The sequence below is a fragment of the Ursus arctos genome, unplaced genomic scaffold (assembly GCF_023065955.2).
Source record: "Ursus arctos isolate Adak ecotype North America unplaced genomic scaffold, UrsArc2.0 scaffold_12, whole genome shotgun sequence".
Classification (NCBI taxonomy): Eukaryota; Metazoa; Chordata; class Mammalia; order Carnivora; family Ursidae; genus Ursus; species Ursus arctos.
Genome location: NW_026622786.1, coordinates 67,590,364 through 67,611,280, shown reverse-complemented (window position 1 = coordinate 67,611,280; position 20,917 = coordinate 67,590,364). Strand labels below are relative to the sequence as shown.

At 54.4% G+C, this 20,917-nt stretch overlaps 1 protein-coding gene across 2 annotated transcripts in view; it reads right to left on the bottom strand.

Annotated features, from left to right (window-relative positions):
• The window catches only part of TRABD2B (TraB domain containing 2B), a 211,184-nt gene extending 191,464 nt beyond the window's left edge, over nucleotides 1-19,720 (bottom strand). For both annotated transcript variants that reach the window (XM_026498149.4, XM_057310656.1), the window contains exons 1-2: nucleotides 19,143-19,720; nucleotides 16,291-16,851 (exon numbers count right to left, since the gene is read on the bottom strand). In XM_026498149.4, coding sequence (XP_026353934.1) covers nucleotides 16,291-16,851; nucleotides 19,143-19,244 — 663 coding nt within the window. In that variant the 5' untranslated portion in view covers nucleotides 19,245-19,720. The remainder of the gene's footprint in view (nucleotides 1-16,290; nucleotides 16,852-19,142) is intronic.
• Nucleotides 19,721-20,917: the final 1,197 nt, after the last annotated feature.

Here is a 20,917-nt window from a genome sequence, read left to right as displayed (position 1 = left end):
CAATGATCGGGTGAAGGGCAAAAAAAGAAATAAGTAAGTAAAATATACGGATGCCAACTGGTGACAGGTGCCATTGGAGGAAAAAGGCAAGGAGGAAGGACAGGGAGTTTGAGGGAGTGATTTGAAATTTTGAATAGGGCGGTCATGGGGAGACCTCATTTGAGCAAAGGCCTGAGGGAGGCGGGGGCAGGGATTTTTTTCCTTCTGTGTTCACTGACCCATGCCTGGCACCTAGAGCAGTACCGCGCATGCAGCGTGCGGGGAAGAATGAGCGAGGGAATGAGGGTGTGGGGAAGGTTAATTAATTTTTTAATTAAACTTCTTATTTTTATTTTGAGATAATTATAGATTCGCATGCAGTTGTTCAGAAATAATACCCGTCGCCCAATCTCCCCCATGGTGACCTCTTACGTGACCGTAGTACAATATCAAAGCCAGGAAAGTGACATGGAGACAATGCACCGACGTGAGTCAGATTTCCCCAGTTTGACACGTATGAGTTGTATATGTGTGCGTGGCGTATTTAGTTTCATGCAATTTTAAGGATTAATCCATTTTTAATGCACAATGAGGAGGCCACTTGGAAGTGTCCAGAGTTGAAGGAAAGTGGGGTGAAGTGAAGCACCATCACTGAGAAGGCCGGGAATCCTCACGGCCATCCTAAGAAGGCAAGTCTTCTTGTCCCCATTTTACATATGTGAAAACTGAGGGGCTCAGAGAACGTACTTATTGGAAGCCTCACAGTTGACAGGCAGAGACCAGAACCCTAAACCCATGACTGTCTGGTCCCCTCCCTGGGCCCTTTCCTGAACACAAGAAGGGCCTGAATAGAAAAGCAGAGGAAGCAGGGACTCAGCAGAAGGCCAGGCTCCAGCAGACACTGGAAAAGAGAGGAAATGAGGGAGGGGTTAACGAAGAGGTCTCTGGATTTGAAGTTAGAGAGAACAGAAGCATCATTCGTGGAAAGAGGACTGGAGCGCTAGAGGGCTCTAAAGGAGGAAAGAAGGGGGTGTCCTGGCTCTGTGTGGATCTGCTGTGTGGTCTTGGGCAAGTCGATTTGTATCTCTGGGCTCACGTCCTCGCTGGTACAGGAGTGAGAATGGCCATCCATCCTATTTGCTCTAAGGCCAAAGAGAGATGAAAAGGTGGCCCTTTGCAAAGCAAAAGTGCTACCAACTGCCAAAACCAGAAAGAAGAACTCAACCCGACGGCCCAGACTGCCTGTGGTCTCCCAACGAGAATGACTGGCTCGCTTTCCCAAAGATAAAAATGCCGAATTTAGGTCAGCACACACAGAGAATCTCACTTTGTTTATAAGAGACAGAGAGTGTGTGTTCCTATTAAATGCCTTCAAATCTCCGCGATGATGAGAAACCCAAGGCTGTTTACCACTTTGGATATTTACTTTCCTCATATACAAATCAGCTCGGGTGCCGTCAGAGCTGACGGCACCTCACACGGCAGGCCCCCGACACCCCCGCTCTTCCCCAGTGCCCACACATGGTTTGAATTTATTGGTTTTAGCAGCTTTCATTTATATTGTGTGAGGATCACGGAATGACCAGCAAACAGAAGCTCAGAATGTTCTGTGCCCTGCAAAAAGACCCGGAAGTATGGGGGGGGGGGGGCTGGGAAGATCCCTCCGACCCCAGGAGAAGCAGCTCCCACCCATGGGGTGGCCCAGTGGAAGCCCCGAGGGCCCCTGTGGGAACGAGGGGTCGGCGGGAAACCACAGCGCCACCAGAGACGGCCGGAACACGAGGGCGAGAAGGCGCCCGGGAGCCACGGCCACTCACGGCCAAACGCCTGGGTGCCACAGTGGGAAACGCAGGCCACTGCCTCGACGTTGAACCTCCTGGAACCAAACATCTGGAAATCTGGGAACAATGTGGGGTGCGGTTAGGGACTTTCTGCTTCCCACCCGGATACTCAGGCGATGATGTGTGGAGACAGCTGGTAATTCTAGAGCTACACACAGCATCCCTATGCGCACTCGGGGAGCCAGCCCCTCGGCAACCCCAGATTCATTAGAGGAGGCTCCTGCCCTCAAAGAACTTCAGTCTGTGGGGGAGACAGACATATAAACATATAAAAGACAATAAAATAAAAAATGCCCTTTCCCGGTGAGGTCAGAGCAGTTTAGAAAGTGGCTTTGCAGCAGCAGGGGTGTGGTTTATGGTCTACCAAGCACTCTCACATCCGCTAAGGGCTGTCTGTGAGGGGAGGGAGCTGCCCGGGTCACGCGGCTGGACTCCCAATCCAGTGCTCTCACTATTTAAGGACGATTTACGGACCGCAGATCCCTTCAACCCCCACTTCCAACCCTAGATTCCTCAGATTTACAGACCGCAGGTTCCTCCAACCCCAACTCCCCCTGAATGGGGAGCATTCAGGAATCACCTGCCTCATGCCACCCCCCTTTTGAACAGGTGGAATCCCCCAAGTCAGCCATCAAAAGGGTCACATGAAACGCAGGGCCATGTTGTCCTACAGTAACTACTTTAGAAATGGGGGTCAGGGACTCAGACTCCCCCACAAAAGGCCCTGTAATATATAACTACAGCTGGTCTCATTCAGCTGCCAGATACTTTCAGGATCTAGTTCTGAGAGAAAACACCCCCAAGCGTCTTCCTATTCCAGAAGCTGGGAGTCTTCCTCTGGCCCAGCAGTGAGAACATCCTGGATCTGATGAGAGAAAAGACCCTCATACGGCAGCTCCTTCCTCAAGCCAAGGGGCTTGAGAATTTCCGGGCAAGCCTGCGGGAGATGCTTCAGTCTGATGAAAGAATGAATTGCAACATATGGGAGTGGGGGACAGTGGCCTCCCCAACACACCCTGGGTCAAGCTCAAACTTCTTAACTGGTTTGTGAAGCCTCCATGATGTGGCCAGTGAGCCTCTCTGGTCAATTCCCTAGTGTCCCGTGCCCCCTGCAAACATTATCCACATGTAAGGACAGTCCCTCAGTTGGGATCAACCCCACCCGCAGCGTCAGCCCCACACATGCTGCTCTTCCTGAACCCAGGAATACCATTTGTCCTTCAACCCTGAGCTCAGGTGGCGTTATACATTATACTAAAGCCAAGCCAGGTACTGATTAGGAGGGGGTCGTCTACCATCTACAAACGGAACATCTTCACCAACAAAGACAGTTCCTGGACAGCAAGGATGAAGTCCCCTCCACCTTGGTAGCATCTGTGGGGCTTCCAGAACACCTGAGCCCCAGCAAAGGCCCAGCTGCCATGGGGGTGGAGGCTCAGGGTCAGTGCTCAACAATGACACACAGGTAGGAGCTGATATTCTGTTCAGCTCCTGTAGCACATTGAACAGGGACTCCGCAGGGCCGGGGGCTGGGGGCGGCCCTCTGTCCCATGTACTGCTCCCGCACCCACCCTAGAGAGCTGTGCAGCGCGGCGATGGTACACACGTAGACCTTCCACTTCTGTTGGGCCCACAGCCTGCCCTGCCATCCCCCCACTGGCCAAGGCCAGCTTCTGCCCTCGGTCGTCAGCAGAGCCTCGCTCCTCCCCCAGGTCCTGGCCAACAGACCTGCTCCCCCTCTTCTTCCCAGAGCAACAGCCTTCCTCAGGAGGGAACCTCAGAAGTCTGAACTCCCTGTCCCTCCCAACCTTTTATACCCCTGGTCTGGAAGAAGCGCGGCCCCCACCCCCACTCTCAGACTCTAGTTCCTTTTCTGTAGACGCAGAGAAGTTGAGAGGACAGGCTCCACTGCCAGATTTCCGGTTTAAATTCTAGAACTTCCATCCATTGGCTGTGTCACCTCGGGTAAATGAATTAACCCCTCTGTGTCTCAGTCTTCTCGCCTGCAAAATGGGGCGGAGAAACAGGAGCTGCCTGTGAGACGGCTGCTGCTGCGAGGATGAGACAGGTGCTGGTGAAGGCCTCAGGCCCATCCCAGGCCCCCTGCAGCCAGCCCCCTCTCTCCTCCCGACTTCTCAACAGAGACTTCCCCACCAGCCCCACAGTCATCGCTGAGCCCCAGAGCCTCAACCTGAGCCTGGCACAGCGTCGTTCCCAGGAGTGCTTGCCCAGCAAACAGACGAAGGCATGGATGAATGGACAAACCGCTGCATAATAACTAAACCAATTGGCTACGCATTTACAGGGTACAGGTATCCCTTGCTATCTGAAAATTCGCTATACGCCACTTCTCTTTTACAGAAGACCTACATTAGTACCTGTTTCCACCAACCAAAAGAAATCTGAAGAGGATTTCTTTATGAAAATGGGCAAGAAGTGAAAATAGCATGCAGTGTTTTTGTTTTGCAGCAAGCGAGCCTTCGAGAGGGCCAGTGAGCACTGGGCAGCCTCCGAGCGGCCCCGCCCCGCTCCTTTCCCTCCCTGGAGCCAGGCTCAGCACCTCAGCACCAAGCCACCATGGCTTCGGACTGTGCCTGTGAGCATCTGTGCTTCATCTCGCTTGATTTTGTGCACCCATTAGCAAGATGTGTCCCAAGGCATCAGAAAAGCTTGAGAGGTTATTCTCTGCGTCTGGGAATGCTCACAAGTTTTTCCTTATAAATTAACCATGATTGCTTCTTTGCTTTACACCGTAGGAACTCTCCAGCGCTGGATCTCAGGAGAGACCTGTATTTCTCTCTGGGAAAAAGAGAAGAGGAAAAACACCTGCACACCGAGTACTACTGAGAGCACAGAGCACTTGGGGGCTAATAAAGTCCTTCCCAGGCTTTCTCCCTTGATTCTCCCCAGGATTCGGAGTTGCTGCTATTAACATTGAACTGATCTTCACAGCACAGGGAAAGGACCCTTAGATAGGGAATCTCCCCAGATCATGATCGAACCCGTGATGGAGCTGGGCCCGGAGCCTGGGTCTCCAGCCTACATTTTTCAATCCCTCCTTTTGATGTGTCCTCACTCCAGGGAGCAGTGGGAGATCACAAGGAAGCCAAACCAGAAAGGATACAGTCAGACATTATACACCACAGATGGTCAGCAAAAACGATCACACTCTAGGTGGTCAGGCCACACGGTTCCAATCAGGTCAGCCAAGCACACCCATCCCTGCTCTGGATGGCGCTCGGTGGCTCAGTGCACCAGAGCCTAAGGGATCAAGGACCATCTTCCCTGGGGGCTGGGTTTCACCTCAAGACAGTGTGAACAGGAGCCAATCACAATAATTAAAGGGACCACGACTTCAAACAGCACGGTTAACATTCAGCACCTCGAACCGCGTGCCAGGCGCTCAGCGAGGTGGTTTATATGCATTACCTCATTTACTCTTCACAACACACCAGGGGGGAAATACTATGTGAACCCCATTTTTTCAGATGTGAAAACATACCCCAGTCCTCTAGCCAAAGTGGTGGAGTGGGAATTCCAGCTCCAGTCCAGTCTCTCTCTTAATGTATCAGAAGATCTAAGTACAAATCCTGGCTCCACCATTCTGCGCAAAGCACTTAGCCTCAATTTCCTCAAAATGCTGAAAATAATACCTGCCTTTCAGGACTGTTTTAGGAATTTACTGTGATACACCAGAGGCCCAGCACATAACAGGCAATAAATAACAATGGCTCTCTTGGGAGCTGCATAGGAAAAGGAAGAATCAAGTCTACGGAGGGAGGGGTAGAAACACTTATTTGCATACCCTCTGCATGTTCCCATCCTGGCACTTCTGCTCAACAGTCCTCCTGCTTTCCCCCATGGCTTTTGCCACTCCCATCTCCAGGGCCCTGACCCTCTTCAACCTGCAAGATCTCCATCAAGAATCCTGCATTCCTTTCTCACCACCCTCCCTGCAAAACTACAGTGATGGGAGCAGAATAATATAAAATCACCTGCAAGACTACCAACAGGCCTAGGCATGGGGGTTATGTCGGTGCTAGGTCAACTAAACAGCCCAGTCAAGGTCAAGCACAAGGACCAAGTATTATCACCACTGAGCCCCGGCAGTGTCTCAGTTTACCCTTCCCATGACCAAGCCACAGCTCTTCAAGATGCGTCTCAGCCCCAGTAGCGGGTCTGGTGCTCGAAAATGTCTCATAACCCAGTGGATGCTTACAGCCACTCAGCCGGAGACTCAAGGGGAGGGGAGCACTGGGAGTCCAAAATCGGAAGGAGGGGCAGGAAACTGAAGCAGGTCCCTCCTAGGTGTCCTCGTGGGGGAAGGGAGGAAGAGGGGGTAATGCCGGTCAAAGACTGGAAATTGCAAAGCGGGATGCAAATGGCTGGAATTACCTTTCCATTTCCGCTTTTGTCTCCTCTCAAGCTCAAGGCTGAGCAGTTCAAGACATGGAAACCCTGTGGACCAAGGCTAAAGGCCGAGCCAGAGAGATTTCCAAAAAGCTTTCTCTGCCCGCATCTTCCTTTTCAAAAAGGGCTTTAAAATGGGACCGAGACTTGAATGACGAGCGGCTTAGAAGGTGCATTAAGTCCCCAGGGTATAATATTGGCCGTGAAACTTTAATAACCTTAATAGGGTAGAAACAGGTAGGTCCTTTAAACAGAAGAAGCAGAAGGGAAAAGGCCTTGTCTTTTATCTTTGCCCTGCGGCTTCCCGGGCAGGGCTGGCCCCTGGTGGGCGCGGCTCACCCCCAGGTGCCGCTGGTGTCACCGGAGGCGGTGGCCTGGCAGGCCAGGGGCGCGCGGGGTGGCGCCCGGACCGCCCACTGCGGCGCTCTCCGCTCGTTGCATTTTTAAAGAAACATGCACTTGCGCTCTTGGGGTCCCGAGAGCCCGCCGTGCGGCCTGGGCAAAGCCCACCCAGCTCCCAGATCTCCTGGCTCCATCCTGCGCTCGGCCCCGAGGGGCTGCGGCCGTGGAGGGCAGACCCCAGGCAGGCGGTTTCTTTCGGCCTCTTCTGGCCGCAGCCCACGCAGAAGGAAGGGCCAAGCTGCACTGCAGAGGGTCCCAGACACATCGCTGACCCCTGCCCGCAGTGTAGGCACCGCCAGTCTCCCGGGCCTGGCACCCCGCAGCACTGGCCTGCTAACTTTTACTCCTTAAGATCTCGACTTCACCTAGGCTTCCTCTGGGAAGCCTTCCCAGATCTTCCAAGGACTGAGAAGTGTGCGTCTTCTGTGCTCCCCCAACACACCACCTCAGGGCTGGCGACCTGCCTCAACCTCCGCCCCCACCCCCTCCTCCCCACTCCAAAAGGAAGCAGCCCCCGGAAAAAAGCATCATCGTTTTTGATCACATTTCGATCTCCAGCACTTATCGCAATGTGTGGCACAAAGGGGGAGCTACAAAGCATTTCTCATGCTAATTTAAAAATCCGATAGAGGGTATAAGCCAGTGTTTCCAGAGTGCGAGTTTTGTATCTGGCACTGTACTAGAGAGTGTCACACTAGTCAAGAAACCCTCACAGCGGTGGGAGGAAGCTGACTGAGGAGGAGACGAGGCACAGAAAGGCCACGTAACTAGTCCAAGGTTACTGACACTCCCCTGAAGGAGCCCTGGGCAGTCCTGAGCCAATGCCTGCAGGCTCTGCAGTGGTGGGGTTTCTGTGCCATTGCTGAGTAAATAAAGACTAAGCCTTATTTATAAAGGTAGGATCACACCAGGATGTTCCTCCGAATGCGGGAGGAAGCTTTATACAAAAACCACAGGCTCACGATTTAAGAGCAAGGAAGAAGTAAAGTTTAACACTTCCCCCTGCCCTTCCTGACCCGATGGGAAGAAAAGAGTGAGCCCCAAGAATAAAAGGTGACAGGGTCTCCGCACTCAGGGCAGGGGTGTATTTGCCCTGCCTGCAGGGGAGGGAGGAGGTGGTCAGGTACTGATCTGAAAGTGGGAAGGTTCCCCCACTTTGCCGAGTCAGGGGAGGGACAGACTCCAGCAGCAGGTGACACTGCAGACCCTGCACCTGTCCTGCGGTCCCAAGTTGCCACCCAGAGATAGCGCAGGGCTCTGACTTGCACGGGCCTGGCCTGTGACCTGGCTCTTTTCAAGGGTACTCAGGCATTCAGGGGGCCCCAGGTGCAACTCACCCACTGATACAGACCGAATGTGTCTCCCTCACCCCAATTCATATGTTGAAGCCCTAACCCCCACAATGATGGTATTCGGAGATGGAGATTTTATAAGATAATTCAATTTAGAAGAGGTCGTGTAGGTGGGGTCCTTGTGAGGGGCTGAGTGCCCTTATAAGAGGAGACATCAGAATGCTAGCTCTTTCCCACTTTCAACTCATCTCTCTCACTCTCCCTCTCTCTTGCTCTCTCTGCCTCTCCCACCCCAATCTCAGACTTCAGCCTCCAGAACTGTTAGAAAGTAAACTTCTGTTGTTTGAGCCACTCAGTCTATGGGATTTTGTTATTCCGACAGTCAGCAGACTAAGACACCCATCGATCCTTTTAAGATGCAATGCTATTTTGCAATTTATACAAATATTGAATCAGTGTGTTGTATACTTGAATGTTACGTTAATTATACCTTAATAAAAAATGCATAAATAAATAAATGAAAAAGACCCACAATGCTGAAAGCCAATCACATCATTGCACCTAAACTCTAACTGCTGAGTTAGGATCGGTTGGCATCTGCCCACAGGATACAATCTGGTGACCATGAGGAAAGTCTGGCAATGAAGGGGCATTTGAAGAGTCCAGGCTTTAAAATGACTGCCCTGAGGAATCCTTACCACTTTAGAGGAGGCAGAGCTGGCTGAACAATAAAAACTGGGAAGGGCTCTCAGGTAGAGGGCACAGCAGGAGCTTGGGCGTGGAGGTGTGACCAAGGATTGTGTGTGAGGGAGGGAGGGAGGGAGCGAGGGAGCGAGAGCTAGAAGAGGTCCACATCACTGGGGCCCAAAACCAAAGTAGCCAGTAAGGGGCAAAATTAAACATTCTAAAATGAAAATAAAGTGGGAGGGTGGGGAGCCTGGAGAGGCTCAAGTGTGCTCTAGGTAGTAAAGAGGAGGGAAAAAGAGGCCCTTTGTTGGCAAGGAACAGATGAGGAAGAGAAAACAAAGTGTTCCAAGATGGAGAGAGAGAAATCCAACAGGGTCCGTGGATGTCACGAAGTCCTGACCAGGTGGGCCAGCAACAGGACTGAACTCGTCTGCTGTCTCAGGTAGGAAGTGAACACAGAGGCCAAGAGGCAGCCCCTTCTTTGCATCCAGAGCTGCCAACACCCCAACCACAGCATCACCACAAAGCCCCAACTTTAGAACTGGAGCACATTCCGTCTAATTTTGTAATCAACTGTGAGCGTAGCTGGCGCGAGACTTTGAATCGGGGTCTATTAGGAAAGAAAAGACTGTCTTGGTGATATTTATAATATAAAGCAAAATAAGGAAGTGTTGAGAGAATATCATAAAATGTCATTTAAAAAAGTTCCACAGAGGGAAAGAACATACATGGCTGGGGCATTGGGGAAAGCTTTGGACTGAGTCTTCCCAAGCAGATGAGATTTAGGAGCATTCTGGGAAGCCTTCCTGGAGGAGGCAGAGCTTTGAGCAGAGCCTTGGAAATCTCACAGGATTCAGAATTAGAAGAGAAAGGGAGGAAATTCCTGGAGAGGGAGGGGGCTCAGCAAAGCAACAGCGTTTCCAAGCTTGGGGCAACAGTTTTGTGTTCCAGCGGACACACTGCACACATTTAAAAGCCTGTGATCCTGGAGGAGCTGCTCAGCGAGACGGCTTGGCAGCCGCTGAGCAAAACTGAAGGCTGGGCCACCAGCTGCCTGTGGATTAAGTAGGCGGACAGAGAGCCAGTGATGGGGGATAAAAGGGAGTGAAGTGGATACTACTCAGAAGCAAACTCGAGGGGGGACGAACGTCGGCAGCCCCCCGCTGGCAGGCCATGGCTATCCTCGCATTCTTCAGTTCCCTCCCTCGGAAAGCTGCACTACCAGGCGACCTCTTCCTGGCTTTGAGAGATGTCCAAATGGGAACTATTACCAAAGGCACACTCCCATCTCTATCTCCGTCACAGAGTGCTTCCCCGCTCAGGCTTTCTCCCTGCGGCCTGGGATGGGGCTGGCGGGTTGTGGGAAGGAAATCAATGTGTTTGCCGATGGGGCTTCTTGGAATTCTTGAGGACTGGTTCCTTCCAACTCTAAGATTTTAGAAGTCTGTGTCTATGAGCTGAAAATTCTTCAAAGCTCAGAGGCTAGGATTTCATGATGTGAAGATTCTTCGAGTCAAAAATGCCTCTGAGCCTAACGTTCTAAGATTTCACCATTCTTAGATTCCCTGAGCCGCCGAGGCCTGGCGTATGACTCAGAGAGCGTGTGCAAGTGTGGAAGACTTCACGCTGTGAGCTTCTGATTCCGACACTAGAATATTTCATGACATCTTGGTCACCTCGGGCTTTATGGCCTCACTCTCCCTTTGATGGTGGTACCTAAGCCATCCTGTGTGTCTGCTTCTGAGTTTGTTTTCCTCCCGCCATATGTGGGGAAAATATATTCCATGTTCAAGTGTGAGTTCCCCAGGTCAGAGAGAGCGGACAGAGCCTGCCCAGCCGGCAGACAGCTCTCCGTGCACACACAGACTCTGGGATACACATGCCTAGCGGTCAAGGCTAGGGGGTCCCCAGAGGGACTTCCAGACCATGCGACAGACACTGGCTGAACGGCTCCCAACCTCAGGGCTCCAGTGGGAGACACAGCGGGTATGGCGGGCTGCAGACGCACAGGGTGGAGGCGAGGCCGGAGGAGTCCTGTCTCTGGGACTAGGATCTGGAGTCATCCTAGGCAGACTAGGTCGACTTGTTCTGATCCAACACTGACTGAGGGGCTCGCGCTCCCTGGGTGACTTCTGGGGAGAAGAGGGCTCAGCATGGCCGGGGAGCCTTGGGGAGATGTCTGGTCCCTCCACTCTGCGGAGGGCATAGAGATCTGACAGAAGGCCATGAGTGGGGACCAGTGCTGCGGGCTCGAGGGACCATAGTTGGTGCTGCTGTGGCTGCCATGGAGGCCCAGGGAGGGTGGGAGAATTGAGAATGGCCATTCCCGGAGGATGGGAAATAAGAGACAGGTTCTGAAAGATGGGCACATCTTTCAGGAAGAGAAAGGAAGAACAGAGTCTCCACACGAGGTGTGGAGAACCAGGACATGGGGAGAGACTAACGCCTCAGTCGCTATGGCTGTAAAATGGGACTAATCATCCCCGTTCTCCCTGGCTGGGAAGTGAACTCTCTGCCGCTAAAAACTAGGCCATTTCCAGGTCTGCTGCCAGCATTGCATTGGACCGGGACAGGAAGCCTCTCCGGCTGAGTGAGTGAGAAACACCTGAGGGAGAGGAGCCCCAGTGAAGGAGAGGCTCCGAGGCTGGGCAGGAGTCCAGGGGCTGTGCCACGGCAAGCTGGGCTCTCTGCTCCGCAGACTGGCAGCGGGAGGCAGCAGGATCACCCACCAGAACCAACAGGCTTCCAGATAATTAGGTATCAGCAGCGGCCTGTCGAAGATTAGACTGTCAGCCCCGCGCAGGCTCAAAACCTCGGGGTGGCCCGGGCCTTCAAGATATGGGGGCCAGAGACGAGCACTAGAGGAGTCAGAACTGGGCCGACCCTGGAAATTATCCAGCCAACAGTCAAGGGACAGAGGGAGCAACTGAGGCCCAGAGAGAGAAAGGACTAGCCCAAAGTCACAGGCAAGGCAGCGGTGAGGTCAGGGCTAGAGCCTGCTTTGTAGGTGAACTACCCACCTGATGATTTGAACATTCTGTGTCCCTGTAGGAATGCACGGAGTTATTAAAGTTCAAGGAGGACGTTCTTCACTGTGGCTTATACAGTCTCCATTCATTCATTCATTCATTCATTCCATAGGGCAGGTGGCAGAAGGGAAGCAGGGGTAGTCATATCATGGCTTCTGACCATTCAGTCATTCCCCAAATATTTGTTAAGCACCTAATAGTATGTGCTGGCCCCTCAGGGTATAAATACAGGCCCTCTGACTATAAGGAGACTCTTCTTTATTCGACTATGCTGGCTTAGCCAGTGTTAGGGGCACATCTTCACAACGGTCCCTTGGAAAGCTAGGGACTCCTTCCAAGGAAGCAACTCATGCCCAGAATATCTTTGGGAACTCCTATTTTAGAATCACCTTCAGATCCAATTTATAAGCCAAGCAGAAAATCAATTTTGGCATTTTCCAATGATCTTTATTGTATTTTATTTCATTTTTTGGCAAAAAATCATGATCTCCGCTAACTCTAACACACACACACACACACACACACACACACACACACACCAGTCACCAAATAATGCCACCTGACTGCTAAAAACAAAAATGAACTCATCTTTCAGATGCCTGAAAAGCCTGGGCGTTAGCATCAGACACACGGAGCGGAGTCCGCCGGCCTGGCTGTGTAGGCACAGCCCCATTGATTGTCTGTAAAAGAGACATGATGATATGACTTGGCACAGCTCTGTGAAGATTAGAAAGGATGTGCTTACAAGGGTTAACACAGTGCCCTGTGTGGAGACAGAGCTCCATCAGTGATGGTTTTGTGGTTTCTAACTCCCTACTGAGGAGGCCGAAGAAGCTTACAAACATTTTGGGTGCCCTTGGCCAACGTGCCCGAGTGCTCGGGCTTTACACGCATCGGGTGGGTAGCGTCGGCATGTCTGTTACAACACGGCAAAATGCAGAATGGCAGGTCCTTGCTACATTACGCCCGCAGAAGTACGGGACTTAGAGGCGTTCTCACCCAGTGCGTCCACTGTTCCGGGCGGGGGAGGACTGAGGCCCCCTAGAGGGAGAAGGACATCTCCTGATCGGCCCCGCTAGCTCGTGGCAGCCCGTGCCAGGCTCAGGAGGCAGCCGACTGACCGACTGAAATCTGCAGGTCCCAAGACTGTCACGAGATCTGGGCTCAAGGCTCAGGCATCCCCAGGTCCCCGAGGGCAGGGGCCGCCACCACCCTACTCCAGCGTTGCTTTGCTCTACAAAGGATGACAGTGGATACGGCCGACGGAGAAGGTGCCAACAGGGCAGAGATGAGGCTTCCCGTGCGGCCTGCCTCTTCCCCTGTCCTGGAGCCGGCCCGAACTGTTTTCCAAGCACAGGACATACATCGAGGTTGTCCTTTTACACACTCCACCACCTCCCACAAGCAGTGTCTTCTCATAGCCTCGCAAAACCAGCTCGATTGTGAAAGGCTGTTCACTACTGCCCCATTTTACAGAGGGCAACACGAAGTTATATATGAGTCATTAGTCTTAGAGCCAGAGCAGGGACTGAAACCTAGAAGCAAGTCTTCTATGTCTCAGCCACTACGTGAGCTGTCTGATACATCAGGGCCTTCACCGTGTTCACACCAGCCCCATAGCCAAACAAAATATTTTCTCTGTAAGTAGAAATGTTCCAAGAAGTAAAATTTTAAGCCCTCGTGCCGTAAAGGGGAGAAAGAAACAACAGAAAGGACTGAGGACATGAAATACGTAGTCGGCGTGAGGCGGCCGGAAACGGGAAGGCTTCATTGAGGGCCAAGTAGGCTGGCTCTGTTCCTCATTAGCCACATGACCTTGGGCAAGTCATCCAGCCTGAGTGCTCACCTGAGAGAGCATCCAACAAAATGGAAAAACATGCCTCCTGCGTGCAGGGTGCCTGGCAGGTGGAATTGATTATAACTGTCCCGTGGAACGTCAGGACTTTCGGAGGGGCCTTGAATAATGCCCTAATCCTGGCATCTCATCTCACAGACAGGAAAAACCAGGCCGAGAGAGGGGAACTGACTTGCCCAAGGTCACACTGCAAACCCGTGTTGATGTTGGGTCCAGCCCTCGGTTTTTACTGAAATCAGAGACCAGAGACTTTTTCAGTGGCTCCTCCCATCCATGGAATCCTAAAATGTACGCTTTCTTTCTCCACTTAGCAAGGAAAAATGTGGTACGTCTGCCTAAAAGAAAATATAAAAATTTGAGAAATACTAAAATTCAAACTAAAACCCCAGCTCCTAACAAAAAGGCTCTCTCTTTTAAAGTTTCTTTTTCCCGCCTTCCCCTCTCATTGTTTCCCTGCACCAAATATTTTGCAATAACAGTAATGCTGAGAGGAAAGAAAAAATAAAAATCTGATGCACTTAACAGATATTTCGGTACAATAATGCATCACAGATGTTCGTATCAAACTGTGCGCTCGCACATACAATTTTACTGAGAAGGCTGTTCATTTCTAACTTTGGGGTTGAGGACCCTTAACACCCCCATCCACCCAAGCTCTGGAATCCCTCCCTTCCCAGTTAGCCCACAGCTGCCCACGGGGATGGAGGAGAGATTTCAGCACCTCACTCCAAAATGATAACAGGACAAATTGGCGGGGTCGGACACCCTGGCAGGTGGTGAAGGGTGTGCAGATTAGGGAACCAAGAGGAGTCCTTTTTTCTTTTGTTCGGGACTTGCTTCCTACAGCCCTCTTGAGGAGCTAGACCCAAGAACAATTTTAAGAGCGGGCCCAGGCTGGTGACGGGGTGGGCGCATTTTTGAAACCAGAGATTTGAGTCCGTTTGATCTTCAAACATGGGCTTTGGAGACTGTCAGCGGGCTCCTTGCTGGCCGATAAATGGCTCTCAGGAACTTTTCCTAAAACATAACTTCACACACTTTCCAGCAAATGTTTTCAACCTACCAAAGCCGTCATTTGGTTGAACAGCAGTGTTTCCAGACACCGAAGAAAGATAGTTTTGTTGTTTTAAGAGAGACAGATTAAAGCCAGGGGCTCTTTGACCAGAGGGCTCCTGTGCTCCCTCCAGCTCTCCTCGGATTCCTCTGTGGTTGGTACAAAGAGGGTGCGGACAGTGATGTTGGATGCCCCACCTCCCCGGCCTAAAAAAGATATCGAGGCCAGACGTGAGGTCTCTGAACAGAGAGGCCTCCCACAAACCTGCCTCCAAAATGAGATGGGCGGTGAGCGCTGGGGAGCCCGACACAGATAATATCAGCTCCCAAGGCTGGCAAGGGAAAAGTCACTTCAGAGGGAGAAAGCCGGTACGTTCAGAGGATTCAGCGCCCGGGCCAGAGAATGCACAGGATTTTCCCCCGTGGAGAAGGAGTCAGGCGTAGTCAGAACCCTGCGGGGCGTGACTAACTGCCCCAATATTCCTGCCACTGGGGCCCTCTGGGTAAGGACTCCACAATTATGGGAGAGCCAGCAGGAGAACCGACAAACCCGCCTTTCATTTGGCCGGCAAATCAATCTGGCTTCTTACCTCCCCGGGGACAATATTGCATTTCCCCTGGAAAAACAAAGGCCAGAAGATCTCCAAAGGGGGATCGGTTTCTGCCGCTGTTTCCCTGGGGAAGAGCCGGCAACATCCTGGGAGAGGCAAGCAGGTCTGGTCCCAGTGGCGGAGTTTCTAGCCTGGCCAACTTACGAGGCAGTCTCCTGAACAGAGAAGCACATCTTGGGGGCCACACCTCACCCAGGGCATCGGCCCAAGCCCTGTTTTGGCGCCTCCTTGCAGGAGCCACCAGCCCTGACTTGAAGCCCCCCATCTCCAGATTGACAGCCTGTTCTCGAGGCACAGATGTGAACTCATTGTTCCCAGGGTCTCCGAGTTGAGTTTGGGGCCAGTGAGTTGCAAGTGACCTCTGCCCGTGGAGATGGGGCTTTTCATGACATTTTGCTGGATCAGGTCTCTGGCAGCCAGAGACTTTAAACCTCTGAAGCGCTTCCCTTCTCCCTGCCCCCACTCTTGAGGTCCAGAAATCAGAACTGTCAACCTTCAAGTGAACACATTTCTCTGAAATTATTAACCCCAAAACTATCCATGTTGACTTTCTCCAGGCCTAGGGAGGCAGTCCGAGGGTCACCTAGAGCCATGCAAGGCCCGGGCAATTCAGCAGTCCTTAACCTTCCACAGCCAGCCAGAACCACATCGACACCAGGACCGCGGCACCTCCCCTGCCCCCAAAGCCACGGGAACCATGCCTCCCTCTATGCATCCTCTGAACATACACACCACCGCCCAGGTGTGCCCACCTAACAGCCTCGGGGCGCCTCCCGCTCTTGAGACCCCAGGGCCTCCGGGAAGCTGGACACCAACTCGCAACTCACTCTTTCGGTTTTCCTCACTCTGATGCTCCCAGGAGAATTCTTTCCACTTGGGCAAGCACAGCAAGTGGGGAGCGCCTATCCCCAAAAGGCAGCATCACTGAGATAGAAGTAAACACCCCGACTCTTACCCCGAATTCTAGCCCATACCAGTTTGCCCTCGACCCACCACTAAAGCAGCCAGAGAGCTGCCTCCCAGCTGGAAAGAGCCTCTCCCATTGGAGGAAGGCCAGGACGCCGGCTACGGAAGGAGGAAGGCCACCGGAGAAGAGGACAAAGGGGCTGCCTGGTTCAGCCGAGTGCCTACCTGGGAGAAGTTGAGCCCATTGAGCGGGTGGCACTGCTCCTCCACTCGCTCCACGGCGCCGGTGCTCTTCTTCAACTTCTCGGCCTGCTGGGCCAGGTAGAGATCCAGCACAGGCACGCCGCGGGAGCGCACGTCGGTCTCCGTGAGCGAGTTCACCATAAGCATCACCCACACGGGCCTCTTGCGCTCCCAGTTGCCCGCGATGGCGTTGAACAGGTAGTCAGCGTAGAGCCCCTTGCCCCGCTGGGCCGGCGTCATCCACGACGGCATCATGAGCTTCACGTAGTCCAGGTGGCGCTTCAGGCGCCAGTAGAGCTCCCGCGGCAGCACGTCCTGCAGGTTCTCGCCGTGCGGGAGCAGCTGGCAGCTGGCCAGCGCCGAGATGGTGTAGGGGTCCGTCAGGTCCAGCTCAAAGTAGACGCGCGCGCTGGCCTGGAAGGCTGCCTTGGAGTTGTCCGGGATGAAGTCCCAGACGCGGGTGTAGGGAACGTGGATGGTGCCGAACAGGTACGCCGGGGGGTCGCGCCGAATGGTCCACAGGAAGGAGTTCAGCTCCCTCTGCTGCAGTGGGAGAGAAGGCAGGCAGTGAGGCCGAGGGCAGCAGAGATCGGGGCTAGCGCAGGGAGAGGCGGGGGTGGGAGGCAGAGGCCTACATGGGGTCGTGGGGTCAGGGAAAGAGCAAGGACTTTGGAAGCCAAAAGACCCAGATTCAAATCCTGCCTTTGCCCTGTCTTGGCTGAATGATCTTAATCACACTGCTCCACTTCCCACCGACTCAGTTTCCCCATCTGTGAAATGGGGCTGAGGGCAGGCACCTCAGGGGAGGATGAAAAGACACAGTATACGCAAGTAAGCCCTAAGAGCAGCGCCAGGCACAGAGGAGGTAGGCAAGGGAGGAAGCTCTCGTTATGATTAGCTTTCCCGGGGAGTGCCAAGGACTGCCACAGCACCTGAGAATATTCACGCTCGGCCAAGCCAAACCTTCACCGGTGGTGTTTCATGCGGAGGGTGGGGGAGTGGGGGACCAAGAGTCCTGCTCTGGCAAGAAGGGAGGAAGTCATATAACTTTTTAAATCCAGCCATTAGAAGATACATGCCAAGAGCACTTTGAAAGCAGAACACCTATTAAAAATAGCACACCTATTTAAACAGCTACTTCCCATTCACCGGGGTGGATGCGGGGTTCTTTTTTTTTTTTTTTTTTTAAAGATTTTATTTATTTATTCGACAGAGATAGAGACAGACAGCGAGAGAGGGAACACAAGCAGGGGGAGTGGGAGAGGAAGAAGCAGGCTCATAGCAGAAGAGCCTGATGTGGGGCTCGATCCCAGATCGCCGGGATCACGCCCTGAGCCGAAGGCAGACGCTCAACCACTGTGCCACCCAGGCGCCCCTGGATGCGGGGTTCTTGTTGGAGGGCAGGTCTGGGGGCTGTGGGCTACTCCGCTCCACCATAGATGAAAAAGTGCTTTAAAAGCTGCAGGCTAAATATGGCTAAATACTGCCTCAAGGCCTGGTTTGGGAAGGGAAGATTCCCCGGAATGAGTCCCAAGAAATGTACAGACTCTGGGGCTTCAGGCTCCTCCCCTAAAATGCTGTACCTGGCCTCCAACACCAACTCTGTCATCTTCCATGACCGAAGCTCTGAGGAGGAGTGTTTGGAGGGGTGAGGAGGGACATGGACACAGGGGTCCTTTCTCCAGATCTAGCATAGGACCAGGGCTTAAGGGGCATGAGAAAGAGACAATCGTTTCTCTCAGGCTCAGTCATTTTCCAACCAGAAAAGCCCCTGGACGGGCCACTGACCACCTGCAAGCTCCAGGTCAGCTCATAAAATTTTTCTGCCGGATTCCAGCACAAATGAAAAGTGTGTGACAGGGTGGATGGGGGAAGAGTACCTTATTTTACCAACACCCCAAAATCGTGAATCCCGGCATGTTGGAGCTGAACTGGCTCTGAGCTCCCAGCTGGCCACCGACCTCCCTGTTCCCACATAAATCAGGACCTGGAGGTGCACCTTGCCCAAGGTCAACTAACTCCCTGCTAACCCGGCAGTGAATGAGGACCCTACAAAACCTTCTCCTGTTCCCTGGCCTCCAAATAAGTGTTATTTTCAATGCATTAATTCACACTTTGAGGGAGGGAGACTGAGAGAAATCAAGGGATTCTGTAGTTGAGAAGGAAAATTAAGAGAACCAGTAATTATTCAACCCCCAAGGAGATATTAGGCCAGCATGCCCTGGCACTTCCTTTTCCTCTCCTCTGGAATCTGCCCCCTTTTTGTGAAATGGGGGCAGTTGGGAGATTGGGTGCTGGGTCCTGGGCTGGAGAGGGAGAGAGAGGTGGGAACCAGCACCAGGGAGAAAGTTTGCCTTAGGTTAGAATGGGAGGACAGGGGAGAGGGAAGCCTGCGAGGGGGACAGAGTGGGTATGGGAGAGAGGAAAGGTCTGATGGAAGTCAGAACAGAGAAGGGCAAGGAATGGTAGAAACAGAGTCAGAAGTGGGCAGAGAGCAAGCAGAAGGATAAAGACAGGATAAAGTAAGAAAGAAGCTAGTCCAAGGGGCACAGGGAGGAAACGGCCAAGCAGGACCAGGACCGAAAGTCGAGGAGAGCCCGAGAGCGTCAGCTTGTGGAGAAGGAGCTGGAGAGGGAGCGCCCCATCTCGGCTCCCGGCGCGGAGCTGAAGCCCGGGCGGCAGGAGCCGGGGAAGGGCGCCCGAGGCAGCGCCCGGCGAGCGGAGATGGAGCGGGTGGGCTGAGGTGGGTGCGGAAGGCAGGAGCCCCAGCCCTCGTCCCCACGGGCTGGAGTGGCCGGGCGGCCGGGAGAGTGGTCGGGCAGGCGCTCGCTCACCGATCCGGGCGGCCGGCACTGTCCTCCGTCCGGGGGCTGCGGGCGGGCGCGGGCGGTGGCGAGGAGGGCGGCGAGCAGCGGCCCCGCCAGGGCGGCGTGCATCCTGCCGGGGCCCGCGGGGCGCGGGGACCCTCCTGGGCGGCGCCCCTCGGTGGGGCGGGGAGCCCCCAGCTGGGCACTGAGGTTCCTCTGGGGCGCGGGGCTCCAGCGGCGGGATGCTGGGAGCCCTCTGGGGCGGGGCTGGGTGTCCCTGCCGGACCTGGGGGGTCCCTCTGGGGCGGGGCTCCGTCTGCTGGAAGAGGGGGACCCTCTGGGGCGGGGCGGGGCCCCTTCCCAGGCGCGCAGCCCCGTTGGCCGAGCCCGGGGTTCTGAGAGCGCGCGGGTCCCGGGGCGCGCCGACGTCCCAGAGCTGCGTCGCGGTCCAGGGGCGCGCGGGGTCCCGGGGCGGTACCGGGCTCCCAGGGAGCGCGGGGTCCCGGGTTACGCGGGGAGCCGGGCGAGCAAGGGTCCCAGGGGTGCGCGGCGCTCCAGGGGGCGCGCGGTGGGACAAGTGCGGCGGCGGGCGCGGCGGGGCGGGGGTCGGGTCTGGGGCGCCCGGCTGCCGCAGAGCCGGGCTCAGAGGGGCGGCGGGCGGCCGCGCGGCCGCTGCCCGGGCTCCGCCATGCTGCTCCGCGGCCGGGAGGGAGGGAGGGAGGAGGGCGGGAGAGCGGCGCGGAGCCGGGCCGGGCGGGGGGCTGGGGCCGCCGGGGCGGGGGGAGGGGAGGACCCGGCGCGGGGGGCGGGGGGCCGGGGCCGCGCCGGGCCGCGCCGGGCCGGGCCGTAGGGAGTCGGGGCGAGCTCCGCGCCCGGGCGCGGCGAGGCGGGGTCTGATGGGCATGGCAGGCGCTCGCTCCTCTCTCGCTCCCTCGCTCGCTCCCTCACACACGCGCGGAGGGAGGCGAAGCCCGCAGCAGCCACTTCCCCACTTTCCAAACTTCCCAGCGCAACTTTTTCCTCTCCTCCCCTGCCCGTGCCTCCTCCTCCCCCATCGCTCCCCCTTCCCCGGGCCCGCTCCTCGCCGGCCGTAGCTTCCGAGCGCGGCCACCAGGGGGCGCCCGGGCCGAGGCCCCTCTCGGCCAACTTCTGTGGTGTCTTCCGTGGACAAGGCTGGGCGCCGAATTCGGGGACACGGACTGACATCGCCTAAAGCATCTGATGCGCAGATCCTGGCGGGAGTTAACAGCGAAAGAGGCAGGAGTGGGCAGGCACTCCCAGACTGGCTGGGAAGGCAGAACTCAAAGGAAATCCAGGGAAGCTGGTAATTACAACTTTGTATCACACAGTTCCTGGCTAACACTGGCACGCGCTTAGTAGGTGCTCTGCAAACTCTAGTTGAATTAAAACAAAACAAAACAACAAAGTAATCTGACTCACACCTCCTTGGCACCTTCCATTTAAACAGTCTTCTTCCATTAACTTCCTTGGACCTACACAGGATCCCTGTAAATGGCCAGGGAACAGGGAAGAGTCATATCCCCAAGTCCTTACACCATAGGAATCAAGAGAGCCCTTAAAACCAACCTTCTGTTCCTGAGAGGCAAATGAAGCTTACAGGAAACCAAAGGGCAGGGCACACCCTTCTGGGCCATTTTCAGCAAGTGGGGAAACTGAGTCACAGGCACCATTGCTTAGTTCTGTTAAATGAAAATTCACTGATTCCTCCTATGCTGACAACAGACACTGAAATACGAATTTGGTATAATTGTCAGGAGTCCATTACCTATAAAGAAAGACAG